This window comes from Alexandromys fortis, unplaced genomic scaffold (assembly GCF_014885135.2).
Source record: "Alexandromys fortis isolate MF-2015 unplaced genomic scaffold, M_Fortis_MF-2015_v1.1 scaffold_5, whole genome shotgun sequence".
NCBI lineage: Eukaryota > Metazoa > Chordata > Mammalia > Rodentia > Cricetidae > Alexandromys > Alexandromys fortis.
This window is the reverse complement of record NW_026067924.1, coordinates 1-25,463: the sequence shown is the minus strand read 5'-3', so window position 1 is coordinate 25,463 and position 25,463 is coordinate 1. Positions and strand designations below refer to the sequence as shown.

General features: G+C 45.5%; 1 protein-coding gene across 4 annotated transcripts; it reads left to right on the top strand.

Moving 5' to 3' along the window:
- Window positions 1–6,776: 6,776 nt before the first annotated feature.
- On the top strand, window positions 6,777–25,457 carry LOC126501708 (NAD-dependent protein deacylase sirtuin-5, mitochondrial). 4 transcript variants are annotated; one of them, XM_050142533.1, is made up of 9 exons: window positions 6,777–6,899; window positions 9,876–10,024; window positions 11,004–11,137; window positions 11,812–12,037; window positions 14,466–14,553; window positions 15,260–15,313; window positions 17,839–17,962; window positions 21,088–21,203; window positions 25,207–25,421. In XM_050142533.1, the coding sequence occupies exons 2-9, from the start codon at window positions 9,910–9,912 to the stop codon at window positions 25,280–25,282; spliced, it is 933 nt and encodes a 310-aa protein (XP_049998490.1). In that variant the 5' UTR covers window positions 6,777–6,899; window positions 9,876–9,909; the 3' UTR covers window positions 25,283–25,421. The 4 variants fall into 4 exon arrangements, with proteins under 4 accessions (XP_049998490.1, XP_049998491.1, XP_049998489.1 ...); XM_050142534.1 differs by lacking the exon at window positions 6,777–6,899 and adding an exon at window positions 6,961–7,089; XM_050142532.1 differs by lacking the exon at window positions 6,777–6,899 and adding an exon at window positions 7,005–7,158.
- The last annotated feature ends 6 nt before the right edge of the window (window positions 25,458–25,463 follow it).

Genomic DNA, 25,463 nt, shown 5'->3' with positions numbered 1-25,463 from the left:
ACAGTGCCTTGCTGTTCTGTCTCCACTGAGCACACATGATACAAAAGAAAATGAATTTTCATGGCCATCTAAGAGCTTCAAATGAGCTGAAATGAAGGCTGGTTTTTTGGTTTTTTAACTTTCTGTAATGAGAGCTGTTAGACGCTGGGCGGGCTTGCCAAGAGATCAGGGAGCCAGGATCATGCAGAGGTTGGCTCATGCCCATGGGTTCTGGGTGGAGGGAAGCCTGGGGCTCACAGCAACCAATTGTTCAAACAAATCTGGGTTTGAGATGGCCATATGTCGTTTCTCTCTGCCTGTGTCACTTTGAACCTTGGATTTCACTGGGAAACCTCTGGGAGATGTTGAAAACAGTCCATCTGGAGGGAGGAAAATGAGTGTCTGACCCACAGATGAGAGATCCCACAACAAGAAATGCTGAGCGTTTTCAGACGCTAGGAAAAGAATAGAAGCAGGGGCTGGAGAGACCACTCGGTGATGAAGAGCCTTTGCTGCTCTCCCTCAGGACCCTGGGTTAGTTCCCAGGACCTACACTGGCAACTCACAATCATCTGGGACTTTAGCTCCAGGGACTCTGACTCCCCTTTTGAACTCTGTTGGTACCTGCATACACGTACACACACACACACACACACAAAAGAAAGAAAGAAAGAAAGAAAGAAAGAAAGAAAGAAAGAAAGAAAGAAAGAAAGAAAGAAAGAAAAGAGAGAGAGAAATCAAACAGGAAGGACGTGGCAATTTGAAAGTAATGAGACTATGACAAGTGACAAAAAAATGCCACCCAGTTATTCATTCAAGTTGCTTAGGTGAACATTAAAACAACAACAACAAAAACAATAATCCACACAGAAGACTGGCATCCCGACATCAAGTGAATAAATGAAATATTTTCTTTTATTGTGTTATTGAGCTATCTATGTCCTTCTTTGTCTCTTTTGATTGATTTTAGTTTGAAGTCTATTTTGTTAGATATTAGGATAGCTACAGCAGATTGTTTCTTAGGTCTATTTGATTGGATTTTTTCCCAACCCTTTACTCTGAGGCGATGTCTGTCTTTGAGTTTGAGGTTTATTTTTAGTATGCAGCAGAAGGATGGATTCTGTTTTTGTATCCGATCTGTTAACCTGTGTCTTTTTATAGGTGAGTTGAGTCCATTTATATTAAAGTTTATTAATTACCAGTGATTGCTAGTTCCTGTTATTTTAGTGTTCGTTGTTGGTGATGTAATTGTGTGTGCTTCCCTTCTTTGGGATTTGCTGCTATGAGATCATCTACTGTCTGTGTTTTTGTGGATGTAGCTAACTTCCTTGGGTTGGAGTTTTCCTATACTAGTACTTTGTGTAGGGCTGGGTGTGTGGCTAGATATTGGTTAAATCTTATTCTGTCTTGTTTGTCCATCTATGGAATATCTTGTTTTGTCTGTCTATGGTGATTGAAAGTTTTGCTGGGTATAGTAGTCTGGGCTGGCATCCATGGTCTTTTAATGTCTGCATAACACTTAACCAGGACCTTTTGGCTTTCATTGTTTCCATTGAGAAGTCAGGTGTAATTGTGATAGGTCTGCCTTTATATGTTACTTGGTCTTTTTCCTTTGCAGCTTTTAATGTTCTTTCTTTATTCTCTGTGTTTAGTGTTTTGATTATTATGTGGCAAGGGGACACACAGACACAAGGGGTCGGGGGAGAAAGAGAGGGAGAGAAATGGTAAAAACAAGTTAAGTAAGAAAAATGCACTGGTGGGAATGTTGGCTGGGGAGTAACAGAAAGGGGGATGGAGAATCTGTTATGGGCTTCAGGCACTAACTGACGGCATTCTTAGTCTTTGAGTTGGTAAAAGCCAGGGGTCTGTTTATAAATCATGAAAACATTTACCAAATAACCCCAGGGATGTTGGGTTACACCCAGGCATGTGCAAAAGAGGACTGTTTAAGGGTCAGAGACAGCTATATATATTTTTTAAACTGTCTATACTAAGAAAAAGTACAATATTGGCTTTCTGGTGCATTTAAAAATGATCTTGGGCTGGAAAGATGGCTCTTGCAGAGGACCCAAGTTCAAGTCCTAGTACCCAGTAAATGCCAGGAACTCCATCTCCAAGGGATCTGGCATCTCTGGCTCCCTGGGCATCTGCTGTTGCTTGCACATACCCACACACTGACACACAGACACATAAAAATGAAAAATATTAATCATTTAAAAATGATTTCTGTATTAAGATAAGAAAAAATTTACAGAGAGAGCTCTGTGAATTCAAGGCCAGCCTGGTTTACAGAGCGAGTTCCAGGACAGCCAGGGCTACACAGAGAAACCCTGTTTTGAAAAACCAAACCAAACCAAAACAAAACCAAACAAAAAACATTTAAAGTATCAAATTTAGTTAACTCAGCCTAGACCACCTTTTCTATTAACCCCTAACAAAATTGTTTCAAATAGCCAAGAATAGTAGTGCATGACTATTGGGAGGTGGAAGGAGGAGTAAGATTTGAAGGGGCTGTCTCTGCTGCACAGTGAGCTTGAGACCAACCCCGGGGCCACATGAGACCCTGCCTCAAACAACACAACAATAACAAGTCACTGCTAGAATGGAAGTGTGAATACTATAGAAGTGTGAATACTATAGAAACATCCGTACCTGTGTCCTGGGGGCAGTTTTTGTGTCTATAGTGGGGGGGGGGCCCTGTTGTATGGGACAGCAGGTCATCAACTTTGGCCAAGTTTTAAAAGGGATTAGCTTAGCACGCAATTACTCCTCCTCTTGCCTTTGACTTTTAAAGTGGCCTGGCTGAGTCCAGCCTTTTTCCAGTGTTGGGTTTTCCTCTTTCGGGCGAAGTCTGCAATGTCAGGCTCATCACTGTTTCGTTCTCTAACCTTGGGTCGGCCACTTAACCCTGAGTCTGGACAGCTGCGCTGGATGCGGCCGATACCAATACTGACCTGGAGATTCACAGAGGGCAATTGGCCATCACGTTTCACTTAGCTATTCATGCATTATGGCAGGAGGATTTTTATAACACTTGATAGAGCCGAAGTGCTTTCAAGTCATTAATAAGCCATGGCTCTATGAAGAGATGTATTTGTCCTTTGGCAGAAACTTTGTCTCAAATGAGGGTTTCCCTCAATGCTTCAAATTTCACAGTGTGCCAAAACAACACCTAAGTTTCCAATGAGGACTGACAGCCAACGGCTCTCCAGGAACCCTCCAGGCCATTAGCCTGCCCAAGCATCTGGCCTCACGCACTGAGCAGCGTCTGGGTTCTCAGGCTCTCTGTGGGCAGACAGCCATTGTTGGACTACGGGGGCCTCTACCATTGTATCCGTTTGCTTTCTGGTGCTGTGGTAGAACACTTTGAGTAAAAGCAATTTGGAAAGGAACGGAGTTGTTTGGCTTACACTTCCACACCACGGTCCTTCATTGAGGGAAGTCAGGGCAGGAACTCGAGCAGATGCCACAGGGGAAGGCTTCTTGGTGGTTTGCTCTTTAGAGCTCACTCAACTTGTTTCTTATGTACTCCGGGGACCACATGCCTATGGGTGGTACCACTCGCTCACGTGCCTAAGGGTGGTACCACTTGCAGTGGGCCAGGTCCTTCCTCGTTAATCGTTAACCAAGGCAATGCCTCACAAACTTGCCCACGGGCCAATCTGGTGGAGACGTGTTCTCAAGTTAAATTCCTTCTTCCCAGGTGGCCATAGCTCGTGACAAGTTGACAGTCTAATAAACCCCTCCTTTAATATATATTCATTCTCTCAGTTCCTCTGGAGAACTCTGCCCAGTAGAAGTTGTTTCCATTTGGGGATGGGTAGGAACAGCTGTTAGCTAGGCTTAACAAAGTCATTGTTTCTAATTAAACCAGCCCTTCAGCGTTGGTTTCTGCTGCTTGCCCTGGTCAGACTGCTCTCCCTCTGGAGCATGGATCTCCTCCTTCCTCACGCTCTGACCTTTCAGTGTGGTTCCTCATGTTGTGGGGATTCCAACCATAACATTACTTTCATTGCTTCCTCATAATTAATTTTGTTAGTATTATGAATCATAATGCAAAGATCGGATATGCAGGATATGAGATTACCCGTGAAAGGGATGCTTGACTCCCAGAGGGATTGCGACCCACAGGCTGAGAACCGCCCGACCTCCAATAATGTCATCACCTATGGAAAACAGGAAAGGTCACTTATCACTTAAATAACTTTCTTTTTATCTATCGGACACCACATCTTCATTGGTACAACCTCCTAGGCTTTGTCTTTATTTTATTTTTCCAAGGGAGAGGGCAAGAAGCATCCTCAAGCCCCGAGCCACTCTTCGGCTCGGCGGTTGTCTTGGGTAGTGTCTCCTGAGCCCTGCAGCGTGATGGGTAATGAGTTACAAGCTCAGCTCGTTTTAAGCTTATACTCTCGAGGCCCTGGGCCGGTTCCTCAGCATCCAAGCATGGCAGAGCGTAATGAGCCAAGAGCTTTCATCTTATATCAGCCCTTTCCGCTCTCCAGCACTCGCGTGGTCAAGGGGCAGGGACAGAAATCATAGCTGTACAGTGCCTGGCACACGGCTGCCCCTAAACTCCAGAACCATCGCAGATTCTTTTTCAGTTACTCGGTGTGCCTTCCTATCTTCCCTGAGAGGGGATGCTTTCCAGGGCTCTAGAATCCCTCCTTCTGCTTCCAAGACTCTTTTCTATCATCCTCCCAGCTAGCCAGCCAGGCCTCTTTTAATGGCCTCTTCGGCCATGTGCACTTATCATGGTGTGGATGACCAAGTTTGAAGCCGGAGTCGGGAAAGTCTCATCACAGACAAGGCACTTTCCTGCGAGCCCTGCGATGTACTTTCTCGACCACTGATTCTGAGGGAACTGATTCTGAGGGAACGTCTCTCGAGCGGTGAGGTGGGGAAAAGCTGATCTTTCCGAGCCTAGAAGAAAGGCTGGAGTGGACAGTGCATCAGGGGCGGCCGTGGCAGAAGTCCCCTGGACGTAGATGGAATAGAGAGCCTCAGAATTGGCAGAACCCATGGGTGATGGAAGACTACATATCAGGTCTGTGGACCATGGAAAGTTGCAATGAGGAGCTATCTCTCCCCTAGTCCTCCAAGTATTGAGAGTGAAGGATTAACATATGGTGGTCACTATCACAAGCATGAAAAGCAGCAAAAGGGCTGGAGAGGTAGCTCAGTGGTAGAGAGTTTACCTAGCATGAGGTTCAATCCGGGGTTCAATATTCCCAACAGCAAAAGAAAAAAAAAAAAAAGCAAAGTACTGGAATATAATACTTTGCCCAGGCATCATAGGTAGTGGCTTGGATGTAGTAAGCTTTCTCATCTGGACCACAAGCCCACAAAAAAACGACATGGAAACTTTTAATTATGAAAGCTTGACCTTAATCTAGACTTTTTTTCTAAGTAGCTCGTATAACTTAATTAACCTATTTCTATTAACCTACATTCTATCACGACTCAGTTGCCTTAGCTCCATTATCGTTCCTCTGTTCCTTATGTCCAACTTGTTCTGTATTGATTGGCAGCACTTGTGCACCTAGATTGGTCCCTCTGACTTCCTCTCTTCACCTGGAAGTCCCGCCTAATCTCTCCTGCCTAGCTATTGGCCATTTTACTTCTTATTACACCAATGGCAGCAACACGTCTTCACACAGTGTACAAATATCCCACAACACCTGTCTCTGGAGCACTTAGGCCATAGATGAGTTCAGAGGTCACCAGTTGGGATTCCAGGGTCTCATGTCTCAGGACAAAGGGTACAGGGCCACATTGACAGTGTTAGAAGCAGAGACAGTTTACTAAGAAGGGGAACTTCTCCAAGTACTGAATAGTCTAGAGAGGTGGAAAAGGGTGGAGACTCTTAACAGCCTCCAGCCACTAGGGTAGTGAGCTTTTATGGATCGTTTGCATAGTCCTGGCCCTCTCTTCTATTTTGCATGAAACCCTGGTGGGGAGGGCTTTACAGTCTGTCTGCCAACTGGCTTTTTTCATGGTAACCTTGACGCCTGTCACCTGTGCCCTATTGCCACACTTAGGTCCAAATCTCAAACCCACAAGAATCAAAAGCTTTGTGCCTTGGACAGTTAGCTGCTTGACTTTCCTGGGCCTCAGTTTGCTCAGATGTGCAGTGAAGACAACAGTATCCATTTCATCAGATGACAGGGAAGATTTAAATCCATCCACACGCTTGATTTGATCATGAGTACCCGGCGCCAGGCAAACACTGTGCATTCGACTAGAAAAACAACAGCAGCTTGATGTTAACAGCCAGATATGAAAGCCTGCTTCGTTTTCTTTTTCTGCAAGTCTCTGGGGTACTGATAGATCTTAAGGTCTGAAGGGGGGCTTCAAAGTGGGCAGAATATCCTGCCAACGGGGCATTTGAGGTTTAAGCTGAGAAAGGGAAAGAGAAAGATAAACGTGAATCAATTTGCTCCCAAGTTCTCATACTATTTCCCTGTCTGGTCCATCACCAGTATCTTAGAAAGGCAGAGAAGTGCATAAAGCCGGTGGATCGTGGTACCAACAGCAGTGAAACACAGCCTCTTAGGTTAGAGAGGTTGGGCTAGCCTGAAACCGACTCGCCAGGATTTGCCACAGAAATTCAAGGGAAATGATTCTGTACTGAAACTGTCGTCCCCCAGTGTGCTAAAGGAGGCAACAGAGCAGGCGGTGGTTCACGACCCATCTGGGAAGTGGAACGAACCTTGGAAGGTCACAAAGAAGCAAGCAAGTTTCCTAGTCTTCCCCTGACTCCTGGTCCCATGGAAACCCGCAAAGAAAAGCTGAGCCAAAGGCTGGCCCGGGCCCCGGGTCTCCGGCAGGGGCCGCTGCAGCTGGGGCAGGACACTAGGATGCCCAGCGCTCCGCCCCGCGGCCTCTCCTGCCTGCTCTGTCCCCACCACCTTCTGCAGGTGCGTCTTAGGCCTGACGGGGGGGGGGGGGGGGGGGGGGGGGGTCCTAGCTTTGTCCTGGCTCTGCGCGCCCCGCGCATGCGCGACCGGGCGTCGGTAGGGACGCCAGGGACAGGGTGGGTGGCGGAAACTCTTGGGAGCAACTGGGCCCCGGAAGGCGGTGACCTGGAGGAAGGGCACTTTGGCTAAGGTGACAGGGGCAGGCTGTTGTGGTGGCGAAGGGAGTGCAGAAAGCAGAGGATGGCGACACAGTCTGAAGGTAGAGCCCGTAGGATTTGATGATCATGGCAACAGAGAAATGGTTAAGGCCAAGCCAGCAGCCGGAGGATGGTGCCCCGAAGTTTTGCGAGTGGTGTGGAGGTTAGGGCGGGGGATGGGAAGTGGAGGCGCAGTTTTCAGCTCTGAGAAGATGGGAGATCTGGAGCGATCAGCTGCAGCGAGGTTGGAGGGAAACCTTCAAGAGGGTGGGGGCTGGAAGTCCCGCACGCACATGTTTGGAGAGGCTGGGTCCTAGGCTGTACTCCTTCTTAGGTTTTAATGCCAGGTAGGCTTGACAGGAGCGGGTGCGAGTGGAGCCAGTCCGCGTCAAAGTCTGGGACTGGTGTATTGATCTCGATTGTGGAGCTTTTGGTGTCCAAAGAGTCTTTGCTGACAGCCTGTGAACGTTTCTGCCAATACAGTTGCCATATATTCTATGCCATGACTTAAAACTCCTGCGTTTCAGTTGATAAGAGATAATTGTGTGTATTTCTGGGGTGCAATGGGGTGTTTTGATATACGTATTATATATAATAAAAGTAAGTCAAGCTAATCAACATGTCTACCATCTTACTATTTTTTAGTGGTAAGAACATTTCCAGTTTACTTGTTTCAAAATTTTGAAACGTGCATTCCACCATTATCTACTATGGTTCCTGTGCTGGGCACTAGACCAGCAAAACCTATTGTCTCTTGCCCAGAGTCTGTGCCCCTTGGCAAACATCTCCGTGGCCCATATTGTCCCCCACACCCAGCCCCTGGTACCATCGCCCTGTTCTTTGCTTCTGTGAGTTTGATTTTATATCCTCCACACGTCAGGTCAGGATGCCTGCCCGGCTGTGCTTAGCTATTTCACTTATTTTAGTAGGACCATCCACTTTGTCCCAAACAATAGAATCCTTTCTTTTACTATTGCCTTACATATGCATGGGCTACATTTTATTTATTCCTCTGTTGATTAACACCTGGATTGTTTCCATGTGGATAACACGAAATTTAGCATTCAAGTGCAGATGCTTCTCCCACATACTGACCTCCAATCCCTTTATAACAAGCTTGCTAGAATGTGTGGTGATTCTGGTTTGAATTTTTGAGGAATCTCCATGCTGTTTTCCAGAAAGGCTGTGCTGACATTTCCTCCACATCCTTGTTAACAATAGCTTTGGTCCTTGTGATAAAAGCCACGCCAGCAGAGCTGGGGTGATAGTTCATTGTGATTTCATTTTCCTTGCCTCTGTATCTTCTTTTGAGAAATACCCATCCGGGAACTCTGCTCATTTCTAAAGCTAGGCTGCTTTCTCGCAACTGAGTTTAAAAATATATAAATATATTTTATATATGTAAATACGTGTGTGTGTGTGTGTGTGTGTGTGTGTGTGATGTACAGGAACATGACATGGCACTCATGTGGAGATCAGAGGACAATTGCAGGAGTTGGTTCTCTCCTTTTATCACCAGGGATTGAACTCAGGTCTTCAGGCTTGGTGGCAAATGCCTTTACCCCCTGAGCCATACCACCAGCCCTCTGTGTATTTTATTTAAATTACTTACAATTTTTTGAGATTTATTTTTTTAACTTTATGTGTATGGGTGTTTTGCCTGCATGTATTTCTATATACCACGTGTATGGTATCCGAGGAGGCGAGAAGAGGATGTTGAATTCTCTAGAACTGGAATTATAGACAGTTGTAAGCCACCATATGGATGCTAGGAGTCAAACTCTGGTCCCCTGGGAGAGCAGTCAGTGCTCTTAACTGCTGAGCCATCTCTCCAGCCGCCCTCCATATAGTTTAGACATTAGCATTATCAAATGTATGGTTTGAAGTATTTTCTCCCACTGTGTGAATGACTGATTCTTTTATCAGCCTGTTTGTCTGTTTCTGCTTCTACCGCCCGTGTTTAGGCTGTAGCTAAGAAACCATTGCCCATGCCATGTCAGGACTTCCATCTCTTTTTCTCTTGGCGTGTCAGGTTCAGGTGATGGGCTTAAGTCTTTAATCCATTTCTAATTGATTTTTTTTATGTGTGATATGAGGCAAGTAACAATGAAACCTGAGCTTGGTGGCTTACATCTGTAATCCTGGCTATTATAAAGTTGAAACAGAATTGTCATGGATTCCAGGCCAGCCTGGACTGCACTGTGAGTCCTAAGCCAGTTTGGGGTATAGCATGAGCCCCTGTGTCAATCTTCTTCCTCCTTCGCCAGACTCAGATATCCATTCTGGCCCCCTTTTCCCACCTTTCCAGTTTGAGCATCCCAGGCTTCCTGTGAGGTGTCTCTACTCTACAGAGACAGGTTACCCTGGAAATGTCAGTATATTTGCCTCTGATTTCTAGTTAGGGTTTACTGTGGTACAATGCACACACTGTCAAAATAAGTTCCTCTTAAGTTCCTACCCTGTAATATGTAACTAGACTCTGTCTCAAAAAGAAAATCCAAAAAATAAAATAAAATTAGAAACCATAATATGTTTGGTCTTTATTCTAACAGATTTCTCATTAAGCGGTGTTGTGAGCACATTTGAAGTAGGCTGGACCATCAGTGTTCTGCTGGCTGAGTATATTTATGAGATTTTTCCACTTAGGACTAGTTATCTTGAATCTAGTAGCAAAATGTTTATACTTATATACAGCAATAACTCCTCTAAGGAGACAAAGAACGCTGCGTGTTTAAATGTTTTATGACTGTTTCTAAGTTGTTTTGTAACTTTTCTAAAGCCTGCTGGAGAAGCAGTACTTCAAAGAAACCCTGATGCGACCGCTCCAGATCCTTCCTGGCCGATTCATTTCCCAGCTGTGTTGTGGACTGAAGCCTCCAGCCTCCCCGCGAAGCAAGATCTGCCTCACCATGGCTCGTCCAAGTTCAAGTAAGTCATCCTTAGAAATGCCTACGTTGGTCACGGTGCTGAGGAAGCTGTAGCATGATTTTCACAGGGCAAGTGAGCATGAGGAGAATTTTAGATGCTTGGTGTCTGGTGGGCCTCAGGTCAGGTTGTCTGTCTGGTGGGCCTCAGGTCAGGTTGTCTGTCTGGTGGGCCTCAGGTCAGGTTGTCTGTCTGGTGGGCCTCAGGTCAGGTTGTCTGACTGGTGGGCATCAGGTCAGGTTGTCTGTCTGGTGGGCCTCAGGCCAGGTTGTCTGGTGGGCCTCAGGTCAGGTTGCTCCCAAGCACAGAGGCTTCCTTTGTCTTGACTTTCCATGAGAACTCTGGCTCCATTTACTGTTACATTTGCATGACCATGCTCTAAGGTAAGAGCATCATGCATGCCAAGCAACCCACGGAACCGAGTATAGAGTGTAAGCCCTTCAGATCACACAGTGGGCTGGAACATGGAGCTGAGATGCCTTGCTAGGTGTGTGCCCAGAGCCCTCATTTCCTTGAGATACCATACACTTACCCATCAAGTGTACACGATGATGTCTCCATGGTACAGGGGATGTTTTTTAAACCTTTTTTATTTGAGACATCTCACCAGCCCTGAGGAATACTTTTTTACTGGGATATCTTAAATCTTTCAGTCTTTGAAGATTTATTTATTTAATGTGTATGAGTGTTTGCCTGTATGTGTGCATGCATGTGCCTGGTGCTCACAGAGGTCAGAAGAGGGCACCAGAAATATCTGGAACTGGAGTTAGAGATGGTTGTGAAGTACCAGGTAGGTGCTGGGAACTGAACGCCAGCCCTCTGTAAGAGCCGCAAGTGCTCTTGATTGCTGAGCCATCTCTTCGGCCCCTATTGGAGTATCTTACCATGTAATTTTATTCAAGTTTCATGCCATAGACAATTGGTGTGGAATCTAAGTGTCCCGCTGGTACTCTGGATTGACGCGGGGTTATCTTCTGTTTAGATATGGCAGATTTTCGGAAGTGTTTTGCAAATGCCAAGCACATAGCCATCATCTCAGGGGCTGGCGTTAGTGCGGAGAGCGGGGTTCCAACTTTCAGAGGAGCAGGAGGTTATTGGAGAAAATGGCAAGCCCAGGTGAGTCACGCTTCCAGACTACCACAGGTTTTTCTGAATGAAACTATTCAGCATCCACATATATACCTGAAGCCCAAGGGCAGTGTTTGAATTTGGCAGCCACCATTTTGTCCTCTTGGTTTTGGTGTCAACACAGTCTCTATGATGACGATGATAGCAAATTTGGGGCCAGGGGGATGGGTTTAATGCGTGAGAGCTCTTGCTGTGCAAGCATCAAGCATGGGAACCTGAGCTTGACTCCCAGCACACACGTGAAGAGCTGAGCATACCTGTAGGCTCGAAACCCCAACACTGGAAAGTGGAGACAGGAAGATCCTAGAAGCTTCCTGTCCTGCCAACCTAGCCTAAATGACAAGCTTCTAGTTCTCTGAGAGATCGTGTCTCAAGGGAATAAGGCAGAAGCACCAGGAAGACATCCTCCTCTGATTTCTGTCTACTCATGCACACGTGTGCACATCTACATACTGATGTGCATGAAGCATGAAACACACACACTTCACCTCCAAAAGGGAGTGCAAGACCGACCAAAGTCTCATCAGTAGGGAAGTGGCCGTCAAAGTCCTGGGTTAGTCCCAGGACTGGGATCTAGGCCGGTGCCACACAGTCTAGCCAGACCTACAGCGGCCCCTCACCACCTCCACAGCTCCCTCCCTGACTTCTGCCTCTCCCCTCAGGACCTGGCGACTCCGCAGGCCTTTGCCCGCAACCCATCACAGGTGTGGGAGTTCTACCACTACCGGAGGGAGGTCATGAAGAGCAAGGAACCCAATCCCGGGCACCTGGCCATTGCCCAGTGTGAAGCCCGGCTACGTGACCAGGGCCGTCGGGTTGTAGTCATTACTCAGAACATCGATGAGCTGCACCGCAAGGCTGGCACCAAGAACCTGCTGGAAATCCACGGTGAGGCAGGCCAGATTTATTTTCGTTGTTTTTTTTTTTTTTTTTTTTTTTAACAAGACAGGGTTTCTCTGTGTGTAGCCATGGCTGTCCTGGAACTCACTCTGTAGAGCAGGCTGGCCTCTAACTCACAGAGATCCGCCTGCCTCTGCCTCCTGAGTGCTGGGATTAAAGGCGTGCGCCACCACCGCCCCTGCTGGAGACCAGATTTTAAAACAGCCTCTTCACCCTACGCACCACCTCCTCACACCTGTCCCTCCCGCAGGACCTTGTGGCACTTCCCTGGGGAACACGCTGGTGCCTGATAGCACCTGAACAGCACCTGCTGGCAGCAAGGGACGTCTTACCCCCTGGCCCCCCTCCCTTGTTATGTCCTGTAATCTGCTACTATGGACATACTAAGGGTATGTCAACACCCTTGGGTTTCAGTTAAACAGGTTCTACTCGAACACCAAAACAAAACCTGCATTTCTCCCAAAGCCCCCACTGCACAGTATTGGGTGTTACTGGTGTCCTGTACACTGGAGAATCACTGTGTACACAGCCACAAGCCCTGCTCCTGGGCCACCTGTGGGAGTAGGCTATGCTGTGAACTGCTACCCAGAGAGGGAAGGAGAAAGAAAGGTCTGGGTGCCAGGACCACTGTGGCTTCGGCCAGATTGATGTGGCCAGTGTGACTTCAACCTCCTGGGGGTGTTTATTTATTTATCCTTTGTTCTCACTAGGGAATTTGCCACCAAGCCATCCTGCTCCACCCTAGAGCCTGAGAGAGGTGTTGGCCCAGGCCCTGTTCTGTAACAAGCCCACCCTGTTTGTAACACAGAGTTTGTCTTGGGTCCCTTTGGCTTCCTTCCTGGGTGGTGTTCTGTCCAAAGTCGTTAGAATTGTTGTCTACAAAGCTACAAACCCAAGGAATGAGTTTCCATGTGAACAAGTTGAGAATCAGCCCACCCATGTTGTCTGTTCTGTACAGGTGCCGTGAAGACCCCATATCTGTGCTGTACAGGTGCCGTGAAGACCCCATGTCTGTGCCGTATCAGGGCAGTGAAGACCCTGTCCAAAAAAAAAATCCCTAAAATCGTTACTTTTTTCTCACTGTGACTAAATACTAGGCAAAAACAACTTCAGAGAAAGGTGGTTTGCTTGGGACCGTGGTTTTAGGTGACACAGTAAGCGTGGATTATTTTGGTCACTGTGAAAGGGTCTGGTCACATTGCAGCTGCACTCAGGAAGCAGAGGGTTGAACTAGTGCTTCTCTGTGAGCTACACACACACACACACACACACACATACACACACATACACACACACATACACACACATATACACACACATACACACACACACACACACACACACTGTGTAGCCCTGGCTGTACTAGAACTCACTAAGATCAGGCTGGCCCCAAACTCAGAGACCCGTGCGTGTGCCCCCCTTTTTATTTAGTTCATGACCCCTGCCTCTGGGATGCTCCCACTTGTATTTAAGGTGGATCATCCTCCCTCTTTCAAAAGTTTTTTTCTTTTTTAAATATTTTATTTATTTTGCATGATTTTATTTTTCCCAGATGTTTTTTCTTTTGTCTTTCTAAAGTCAGCTCTTTACATGGACTTTGGTGGAGGTCATGGGTCAGCACCAACAGGTCTAAATAGTGGTAGGAGTAGTTGGGCCTTTGAGACTTCATGAGCTCAATTCCTGACCACCTGAGGTTGAAACGCCACAGCTCACAGTCACACAGCTTGGATAGCTTGTAAGAATTGGAGTTGCCTGCTTCGGACAGCAGCAACCCTACTGTGTTCTGAATGGATGACAACCTTTTTTCTTTTTTCTCCTCCTCCTCCTCCTCCTCTTCTTCTTCTTCTTCTTCTTCTTCCTTTTTCTATTTTGGTTTCTCGAGACAGGGTTTCTCTGTGTAACAGTCTTGGCTGTCCTGGAACTACCTTTGTAGACCAGGTTGGCCTTGAACTCACAGAAATCTGCTTGTCTCTGCCTCCCACGTGCTGGGATTAACGGGTGCACCACCACTGCCCGGCTGGGTGACAACTGTTTTATCCTTGGGCCCTCAACGGGCGAAGTCTGTGCAGCGAATTGGCTGCATATGGCTGTGGCCCCTTCTTGGCTCTACTGCTGTTTCTTCTTAATTAATTTGGTCATAATGGAGCTAAGACCTGAAGGAGCCGTTTGCTTTATGTGTGTGTATGTGTGCCCCATATCTGTGTCTGGTGCCTCTGGAGCCCAGAAGAGGGTGCTGGAAATCCACCTTGCCTCCTCTGTAAGCCCGTCAAGTGCTCTGAACCATTGAGCCATCGCTCCAGCCTGGCCTTCCTCTCTCAGATCAGTAACTCTGGAAACATCTTCACAGACATGCCCGGAAGTGTATATGCTACGTGACTGTCAAATCCATCAAGCTGACACGCGTCTTTTCTTTCAGGGACCTTGTTTAAAACTCGGTGCACCTCATGCGGCAATGTCGCTGAGAACTACAAGAGTCCGATTTGCCCAGCGTTAGCAGGAAAAGGGTAATTACATCGTGCTGCAGAATACATGCCATTTCCCCTTGAACGGGACGTGCATGTGAGGAAATTAAATATTCACTGAAGATTCTCGTGGGTATTTCTAATGCATAAGACTAGACACTGTACAGGTATCTGATGAAAGAAATATTTGATTCATAATTTACCATGCTAAGGAAAAACTATCAGATGCCAGCGTATTTGCTGTGTGATCTGATCCCCAAATTTTATTTATACAAATTCCCATTCCATTTTCATGTATTCGTATATTAGCTAAAACATCACAAGAAAATACCAGAAAGGACTAACTGTTACTGTGAGGAACAGAGAGATTTTTGGTAATTTTTATTTCTCATTCATATCATTGGGAATTTCCCAACATTTTTATGATGAATGTGTATTAGTGTTATAAGTAGGAAAAATTAAGGAAACTACTGAGAAAAAAAATTCTTCTGGACCATTTCAGAACAGTATAAACTTATCGAAGTAAAAAGCTAACATAATTTCATTGGAGAAGCATCAAACGCCCCATTGAGACTCTCCCCTACACAAATTCCCTCTTGAAGCAAAACCAATGGTCAGTGTTTAAGGACCCTGCTTCTATAAGCCTTCTAAGTTAGCATGCACGAGCAAGTTTGGTACCATATACTGCCAGGCACAACACAAATGACTTTGTCACGTTCTTCCTTCTCTTTCTTGCTATTTACTTTAGGGCTCCAGAACCAGAGACCCAGGACGCCAGAATCCCAGTTGACAAACTTCCCCGGTGAGTAAGAAAAATGGGTGTAGAGCTGGTGTTCAAGGTTGTGGAAAAGAAAAACTAGAAATCAAAATCTCAACTCTTTGTGTGTATGTGAGATGCCTCTGAAATGTCCAAATGCAACAAACAGCCCTGACCTCTGAGTCCAGGGGCGAAAGGACCAAAGAGGAAACACCTTCCAGGTTCTTTTTAAAGAGCCTGTGTCACTGCATTGCCCAGGCTGGCCTCAAACCCCTAGGCCTGAGGGATCTTCCTGCATCAGGGCCCACCCCCCTGTAGTTATAAATACATTGGCCGACTTTGATCTCTCTGTGTTTAGAGTCCTGACAGATGAGGTCTGGGAAGTTTCTGGAGCAGTTATGTGACGGATGGTGATCTGAACACAGGAAGCACATTATAATTATAACTATAGAATATTTATAGTATAATTAGTAAATGGTCCACCTTCTCTTCCTTGGTATGACTCCCAGTCCAAGACTGAGGAGGTGGCAAAGGTCTTGCAAGGGTGAAATTACAGGGAAAAAAATGGGACTGGAGAGATGGCTCAGCAGTTAAGAGCACTGACTCCAGAGGACCTGGGTTCAGTTCCCAGCACCTACATGGCAGCTCACGATTGCCTGTAACCCCAGTTCCAGGGAATCTGATGCCCTCTTTGGCTTCCTTAGGGCACTGCATGCTTATGGAGCACATACTTAAATAAGTCAAAACACCCGTCACACAGAATAAGTAAATCTAAAACAATTAAAATATAATTTTGTATGCTGTAAAGTATGTTAGATTTTTTAAATGTCTGGGGGTTTTTTGTTTTGTTTTTTGAGACAGGGTTTCTCTATGTAACAGTCCTAGCTGTCCTAGAGCTAGCTCTTGCAGACCAGGCTGGCCTCCAGCTCACAGAGATCCTCCTGACTGCCTCCCGAGTGCTGGGATTAAAGGCATGTGCCACCACTGCCCAGCTTTGAATGTCTGATTTTCAAAACCAGGCATTGAAACAGTGCTTCCAAAGGGTGTTTCTTGGGGGGCTGGAAGCTGTTCAGTGGGTAAAGTGCTTGCTAGGCAAACATAAGAACCTAAATGTGGAATCTCAAGAACCACAAAAAAGCTGGGCTTGGCCATGAGTGTCTGGAAACCCATGCTGATAGACAGATTCTCCGGACTTGCTGGATAGCCAGTCTAGCCAAAACAGCAACCTCCACATACACACATGCATTGGCAAGAGCATCAGTCACGTGTGCACATGTGCACATACACAAAACAGCAAAGTGTGAGCCTACACCCTTAATCCCAGCACTGGAGAGGCAAAGGCAGGCGGGCCTCTGTGAATTCTAGGACAACCTGGTTTACAGAGTGAGTTCCAGGACAGTTAAAGTTACATATTGAGACCCTGTCTCTATTATCTCTAAAAACCAAAAAAAGGTTTAATTTTTAAAACTTTGTCTATGTGTGTGTGCCTGCATGTTGGTATGTATTTCTGAATGCAGTACCCTTGGCGGTCAGAGGCATTTGGATTCCCTTGTGAATCAAGGAATTCCCAGATGATTATGACCCCCTAGACTAGTGAGGGTCCTCTGAAAAAGCAGTATGCTCTTCACTACTGAGCCATTCCTCCAGCCCTGAATCAGTTCTTCCTAAAAGTGATTATGCTATATTGATACTTCTTTGGTTTATTTTAACCATGGACCCTTTTCATTTCTTTCTTTTTCTTTTCTTCATCTTTTTTAAATAAGGCTTTTCATTAATAAATTCTGAAGTTTCAATAGAAAAGATTAGAGATTCTAGACGGTTCCTTAATAAGATAAAGCTGATATAGTAGGCAGAAGATTTTAGAACATAAACCTAGACTATATTACCTAGAGGTAATAGGTAGTGGACAAAGAGGAATGCCACACCCCAGCAAGATTCATCTGTCTAACCCTGGCTGTCCTGGAACTCACTCTGTAGACCAGGCTGGAAGATTGAGGCAGGAGGATCACAAGTTCACGGTTAGCTTGACCCACAAGTGAGTTCAAGGTCAGCTGTGGCAATTTAACAAAAGTGTCTCGAAGTCAAAAGTCAGAAAGAAGCTGGGGAGACCATCTGTGCCTGCTCTACTGGGCACAGAGCGCTGGGTTCCAGCAAGAGGCAGAGTGAGGTGGAGAAGACCGAGAACTTGGCCGTAGGCCAGTCTCTCAGGAAAGACTGTGAGAAACCGCAGGAGCCAGCTCATTGGTGGAAACAGGTGGTTCGGGTTGCGGCAGCTCTGAGGCTGCCGTTATGCCCAGCTCTGGGCAATGGGAGTGTGTTTGTGCCAATGAGTGCACCAAGGGGAGAGAAACAAGCTTTTAGAGCTAGCAGGCCAAGCTTAGCGGAAACAGTGTCTACACAGCTCAGTAGATGAAGACAAGATAAGGACCTAGTAGGGCAAAGTCACCTGAGTGCCCCACATCCAGGGCAAGTTCCCATCTCCTGGCCTGAGTAGCAGCCCAGCTTTCCTGGGATCCTGGATGGTCCTGGCCCAAGCAGTTAGAGCTGATTCAAGGCTGATATTCTTCCAGGTGTGAGGAGGCCGGATGCGGTGGCTTGCTGCGACCTCACGTGGTGTGGTTTGGAGAAAACCTGGATCCTGCTGTTCTGGAGGAGGTGGACAGAGAGCTCGCCCTCTGTGACCTGTGTCTAGTGGTAGGTCATGCCCGTCCCTAGTCTCCAGGTGTCTTCTGGCTGCCATCTTCCTCCCTTCTTCCTGTCCTTCCACTTCTCTTTCTCCTTTTCTCCTTCACTCTTTCCCTTCTTCCCCTGAAAGATGTGTAGGTGGACTTTTTTTTCCCCCACCAGACAGTTCCCAAATAACCACACCGAGACTTATTATTAATTATAAATGCTCAGCCGATAGCTCAAGCTTATTACTAGCTAACTCTTTCATTTTAAATTAACACACACAGCCGGGCAGTGGTGGCACACGCCTTTAATCCCAGCACTCGGGAGGCAGAGGCAGGCGGATCTCTGTGAGTTCGAGACCAGCCTGCTCTACAAGAGCTAGTTCCAGGACAGGCTCCAAAACCACAGAGAAACCCTGTCTCGAAAAAACAAAATAAATAAATAAATAAATTAATTAATTAATTAACACACATTTCTTCTCTACACTCTCCTACATGACTTAGTATCTTTTCTCACTATGGTAAGTTCATCTTCTCTCTGCATTTCCTGGAGATTCTGAGACTCCTCTCTTCTTCTTTTTCACACTCTCTTTTTGTCTGCAAGTTCCACCTGACCTCTACGTGTCAGCTTCTTTATTATACCAATCACTGTAACATACATTCATACAGTGTAAAGGACTATTCCACAGATTTGAGTGGAAGTCTCATAGTGTCCTGCAGAGAAAACCAAGAAGTAATCTTTTTAAAAGATTGGTTTCCTTATTTTGAATTATGTTTAAGTGTGGGTATGTGCACCTGAGCTCAGTGTCCTCAGAGGCCAGGGGCTTTGGATCTCCTCGAATTCCAAGTAGTTGCAAGCCACCGGCATGGGTGCTGGGAACTAATTCTGGGTCCCCTGGCAGAGCAGCAACTGTTCTTAGTCATCTCTCCAGCCCCAAGACCTATCTTAAAGGATGAAGCTATGCACGGCCTAGCTGTTCTGAGCATCGTTAAAAGCCTCACTTCCCCCACAAAGTAACAAAAGGAACATGCTTTTATAGAGCAGTATAAATTTAGAGATGTAATAAATAGACTATCATAACGCCATCGGGGAAGCATCAGAGTTTTTTATTTATCTGTCACATTTGTATGCATGATGCCTGTGTGCGAGTGTGCCACACGTGGAGGTCAGAGGTCACCGCTGTAGAGTCAGCTCTCTCCTTCCACCTTTGCATGGGTTCTAAGGGACACACTTGGCTCACCAGGCTTTTTCAGCAAGCTCCTTTACCAGCTGGGCTATCTTGCCAGCCCTAGCCTAGATTTTAAATATAATACATGCTCATTATTAAATGTCATTGATAAACTATGAAAGAATCAAAACCTAAGAAGGAAATTAGAAACCACCACATTATACCATCTGGAGATAATCACTGGTAGCATTTTGATGTTTTCTTCTAGACCAGGAGTTGAGTCGTTGAGTCCTTTTGGCAGAGAGCAGATGGCCTACAGAACCTAACAATTTTAATATATGGCTCTTTCCACAAAAAGTTGACCACTTCTGATTCAAACCCTTCCATATATATATATATATATACACACACACAGATACACATAATACACATTCTGTCTTGAGACTGTTTTATTCATATAATAATTCAGCTGGCATATCCCATGCCAATATATCCAAAGCTGCCATATCTTTTAGTTTACTGTATGATTTTCTAGTACACACATGATAATGAAGCACCATTAATAAAAACTCAGAGAGAGGGGCTGGAGAGATGGCTCAGAGGTTAAGAGCATTGCCTGCTCTTCCAGAGGTCCTGAGTTCAATTCCCAGCAACCACATGGTGGCTCACAACCATCTGTAATGAGGTCTGGTGCCCTCTTCTGGCCTGCAGGCATACACACAGACAGAACATTGTATACATAATAAGTAAATAAATAATAAATAAAACAAATATTAAAAAAAAACTCAGAGAGAGAAATCGGGGTTCAACCTGAAGGCCTGAAAAGCAAAACAATCAGCCACAGGCTCTTATCTTGACCTCAGTCTGAAGTGGTGATCCTGCCTCCAGGAATCTCAGAATGAGACTGTCTGAGAGCTGTCTCCTCCTGTTTTATAATCCTCTCTAGTTCTGGGATTAAAGGCATGCATCACTGGGATTAAAGGCATGCATTTCCCGGTTTCTATGGCAACTAGTGTGGCTACTGGGATTAAAGGTGTGGGTCATCACTGCCTGGTGTATAAGGCTGATCAGTGGGGCTGTTTTACTCTCTGATCTTCAGGCAAGCTGTATTTATTAAAATATAAATGAAATATCACTACATGATATAGTGAGAAAATCCTTTATTACAGGACATTTGGGTTGTTGCAGGTTGTTTTTTGAATAGCATCTAACGTAGCCCAGGAGAGTATCGTGTATCACTATATAGCCAAAGCCAGACTTGAATTCTTCATCCTCCTGCCTCTACCTCTCACATGCTAGGATTACAGGTCCAATTTAGGCTGTTTCAGATTTTGGTATTTGAAGCAATGTTGCATGAACACATGTAGATGGGAATCTTAGCATGTTCCTCGAGCAGTTTCCTTAGGACACAGTCCCTAAAGGTGGAATTAACCAGAAAGAGCATGCAGAGTCCACAGTTACTCTAATATGTCTTTAAAAGCAGAGGCACTTTGTGCTGGGGCTATTGCCGTTCTGTGTTAACTGTGTACAGCCCATGTTGAGTACCACCTCTGTGGTCGTGGTCACTAGTGAAAAAGCTCGGTTTGCAGCATGTGCTGTGGCCTTTCCATGCCTGTGAAGGGTGTGTGTGCACGTCAGAATATTAGCAATGATTATTCCCAGCCGTAAACAAAAAATGTGGATCATTTGCACAGCTTCAAAGACCAGAACCAAAGGGACCCCTAGTCATGTCCTTTGGGCCATTTCTTTGCTTCTTTGTCTACTTATGTAAGTAACTGTCCTTCTGCGTCACATGGCTCTTCCCCACTTCCAGTGATTGGCCAAACACCAAAGACAGGACATGGCTTTTACCTGGCCCCGCACTGCAGTTCTCTCATCTGGCTGGGCTTTCCTCACACACCCTCATCCATGCCCCGGCCTGAGTAAGTTTCCTTCCCCTTTCATCTCACCTAGTGGCACCCATTGTCCAATTGCCTTGTAGGTGGGAACATCCTCTGTGGTCTACCCAGCTGCCATGTTTGCCCCTCAGGTGGCCTCCAGGGGAGTCCCAGTGGCCGAGTTTAACACGGAAACCACCCCAGCCACCAACAGATTCAGGTATAGTGAGGGATGACCAAAGCTGGGTGACGGGAGGTGGAGCGCGCGGGCTTGGAGATGTCATCCCAATAGACGGTACAGTCCTGGTTTCTCTGGAGGGGGAGAGAGGAGAACGGGGGCAAAGAAGGGAGTTTGTCATCTTTTGTTTGATTTGTAGCTGTTATGGAAGAGCAGAATACCATGACCTGCAGGCTGGGTCGCTCTTTCACTACATGGGAGTTTCCATAGAACTTGTGTTTTCACCTTGACGCTTCATATTCTTCTCTAGACTTTACACTTGCCTTTGTGGTTTTCAAGTAGGTGTGGCCACAGCCTTTGCCCGTAGGTGAGAGGCACCTTCGCCCCCTCCGGATGGCTTCCCTGGGTGATCACTGTTACAGTGAATGGGAGGCATTTGCTGATTTCCTCAGTGTTTTGGCTGACGAAACCTCAAGGGTCCGTGCAATGCCAGGATTTGTGCTTGGCTGAAACAGAGATGGGCTGTGTACTCCTCGCTGCTCCGTTTGGGGCCTTTTAGTACTTGGATCCATCAGTGCTCTCAGCCGCCACGTTGTCTTTTTGTCCCGTCTTCAGAATCTAGCTGAAGTGTGTGGTGTACCAAACACTGCCGTAGTCCCAAGGAGAGGACAGATGAGTAACAAAACCCAAACCTTCCCTGTGAAGATGAGACACTAGTGGCGGAGGCTAATGATCAGCACTGTACCTGGTGGGCACATTATTTGGCTTCTGAGATGCAGAGGCAGTGTGAAGAGCCCAGGTGTAATTGGGAGAGGGGGGGCGGGGCAGGTGTCAGTCCTTAGAGGAAGCCTCAAGAGATTAAAAACAAAGAAAACCAGCCTATAGTTCACAATCCCAGAGAACCTAGACAACAACGAGGACCTTAAGATAGACATACATGGATCTAATCTACATGGGAAGTAGGAAAAGACAAACTCTCCTGAGTAAATTGGGAGCATGAGGGCCTTGGGCGACAGTTGAAGTGGGGGAGGGGGGGAAGGGAAGGGAGAGGAGAAAAATGTATAGCTTAATAAAATCAATTTTAAAACTTTTTAAAAAATAAGATAAAAGAATAAGCAAAAAAAAAAAAAAAAAAAAAAGACCTTTCCAGATTCAGGGACCACCTGATACAAGGGCCCAAGGCAGATGCACAGCTGGGCAATGTGAGGACTGCTAAGGAGCCCAGCTGGCTGCAGGGATGGTCAGTGGGCAGAGTTCTAGGAGAGGCGATTCGGGCTAATAAAGTTTGGATTGGGGGTGAAGGGAAAGGGGGGGGGGCTTGATGCTGAATACTAATTACTGGTGGTTCATCACCTAAGAAAACAGCCTGAAAACCATGTAGGTAATGATGTCACTTATCAAAGGTTTGAAAAGCCCTTGCTTTTAAGTCATAGTTGAATGCTCACCTGGCTGTGCCATCCAGTAGGGAACAAAGCCTTCTTTACCTGTGTAGCTGAGCTTCTATTGATCTCTTAGCCTCAAAGTTTCCTTAAGGGAAGTCCAAAGAAAAAGGACACATGACATGCATGCCTTGAATTATGTAATTATATATGCACACATATTAAATATCATATATAAATATATTATACATATAGGCATATAAGTATTAAGTATCATATATCTATATATATCTTTGTTTCAAGCACAGTGAGTGCCGCTTAGCTTTATTTCTTTGCGTATTTGTTACTCCTAGGCCTTCCATTGGAATGGGATCTGCTAATAGGGCTCACCTTTCCTCGTCCCCATAGTTTTCCTGGTGGTCCTTTAATCTTCCCAGCTCTCATGAATAAAACAAAGCTACCAACCAGACATCCTGAGTCAGCATTTATAGCTGGAGGTTACTGTTTATACTTTAACAAATGGCCAGTGGATTCCTCACAGATACTCTTAGTTATGTAATTCCTGTGTGTCTGTGTGGGGGTATGTGCACACAAGTGCAGATGCCCGTGGAAGGAGCTGGAGCTACAGGCTGTTGTGAGCTGCAAGATGTGGGTGGGAAGCAAACCCTAATCCTCTGCAAGAGGAGTTTCTTACTACCTGCCATCGCTCTAGCCCCTCCAATTTCTTTCTATTTTATATTGTAATGCTGGGGATTGAACTCAGAGCCTGCGCTTACTATACAATCTCTCTAAATCTAAGACAAAACTTCAGCACTAAAGATATATCATAGTTTAGTTTAATACACAACCAGACTGGCCTCAAGCTCATGATTCTCCTGCCTTGATCTCCTAAGTACTGGGATTATAGGCATGCTCACCAACCCATCTAAACACAGCCCATAGCATGCTCTAGTAGTTACTTCTTCCAATGACAGGGCCATAGCCTCGGGTAGCACAGCACAGAGTGCAGCCACTGGGCTAGTCGTCTCCAAGCTGATTTTAATTTTGCATAATCACATGTGTTTACTTCTGCTATTGTGGCCTGTGTTTTGAGAATCAAATCTAAAAGTCTATTGCCCTGACTCGTGTTGTGTGCTCCTCCACCATGTTTTCTTCTAGTAGTTTTGAATTGCTTTTGTCTGTTGTATGAGACAAGGGTCCAGTTTCATTTCTCAGCATGTGGCTATCTAATTTACCAACACCGTATTTTATTTATTTATTTATTTATTTGGATTTTTTGAGACAGGGTTTCTCGTAGCTTTTGGTTCCTGTCCTGGAACTAGCTCTTGTAGACCAGGCTGGCCTTAACTCACAGAGATCCACCTGCCTCTGCTGGGATTAAAGGTGCGCCACCACTGCCTGGCCCAACACCGTTAATTTAAACAGCCTTCCTTTCCCTTTGTGTCTCTGGTAGCTTTGCGAAGGCAGTTGACCGTAGTAGACCTTTAGATTTATTTCTGTACTTTTTACTATATTGTGAGGAGGTCATTTACTGCAGAGGCACTGGCTTTGTTCATTATGCTCATGAGTTTATCAGTTATTGAAGTTTGTGTATGTATTTAAGCGATTTAGGATTGTTTTGTCCATATCATTAAAAATGACACTGGAATTTCAATAAGGATTATGTTATAGTATAGATATTTTAAATAATATTAATATTTTCAAATACATAAACATGGGATATCTTTTCACCCACTTGTGTCTTCATATATATAAATATGGATGCATATATAATTTCATTTATGAATTTGGCATTATAATGGTAAAACACACTGCAATTATTTATTTATTTATTTATTTATTTATTTATTTATTATGTATACAATATTCTGTCTGTGTGTATGTCTGCAAGCCAGAAGAGGGCACCAGATCTCATTACAGATGGTTGTGAGCCACCATGTGGTTGCTGGGAATTGAACTCAGAACCTTTGGAAGAGCAGGCAATGCTCTTAACTGCTGAGCCATCTCTCCAGCCCCAATACACTGCAATTATATGCTGTGGGAGGTCCTTCCGCTCCTTCAGCCAATAGCCTTTAAGATACCAGCCCACTTGGACATGGTCTTTTTTGCTTTAAAAATCAGCCATAGCCCTGCACTCGCTCTCTTGCTTCGGGCTCCCACTTCTGGCTGCTAGACTTTACTCTGTTCCTGTTCGCTCAGGGTCTGTTGTCCAGGACAGTGATCTGTAAGTTTTCCCCTTAAATAAATAACCCTTTTATTATTCATAATTCTGAACTGATGTGGGATTGTGACTTACACCTTCAATCAAGCCTTCTCCACCTGTCACAATAAAGTCTTATATAGCATAGACTTAAGACTTTACATTTAGTATTGTTACATTTAGTATTGTCATGACTTGGATTAAAGAAGTCCACAAAGCTAGGTTTGGTGACACACATCTTTAATCCTGGCACCTGAGAAATAGAGACTGGCTGCTCTGTGTGAGTTCAATGCTAGCGTGGTCCACATGGCAAGTTCCAGGCCAGCCAGGGTTACATAGTGAGACCCTATCCAAGAAAAGTCCATTAAAAATTCAAACACCATTATTGTTTGCTATCAGCTGCAGTTTTGTGTTCATTTTGTTAACTTGTGCCCCCTAATTCTGCTCTATTGCTCTTTCCATTTAGGTTTCATTTTCCAGGACCCTGTGGGACAACACTTCCTGAAGCCCTTGCTCCTCATGAAACTGAAAGGGTTTCTTAATTGTCCTGTGGAAAAAGGAGAAGATTGTGTAGCACATAACCAGGGCACTAACAGGAGAAGAGGTTTTGTGGATGACAAGCTGAACTTTGGAAAATACCCTTTGAGCCCCTAGAGGACAATCTGTGAAGGGATTGGGCTTCAAAACACCAACAGCAAATGTGTTTTCTTTGGAGAGGCTGAT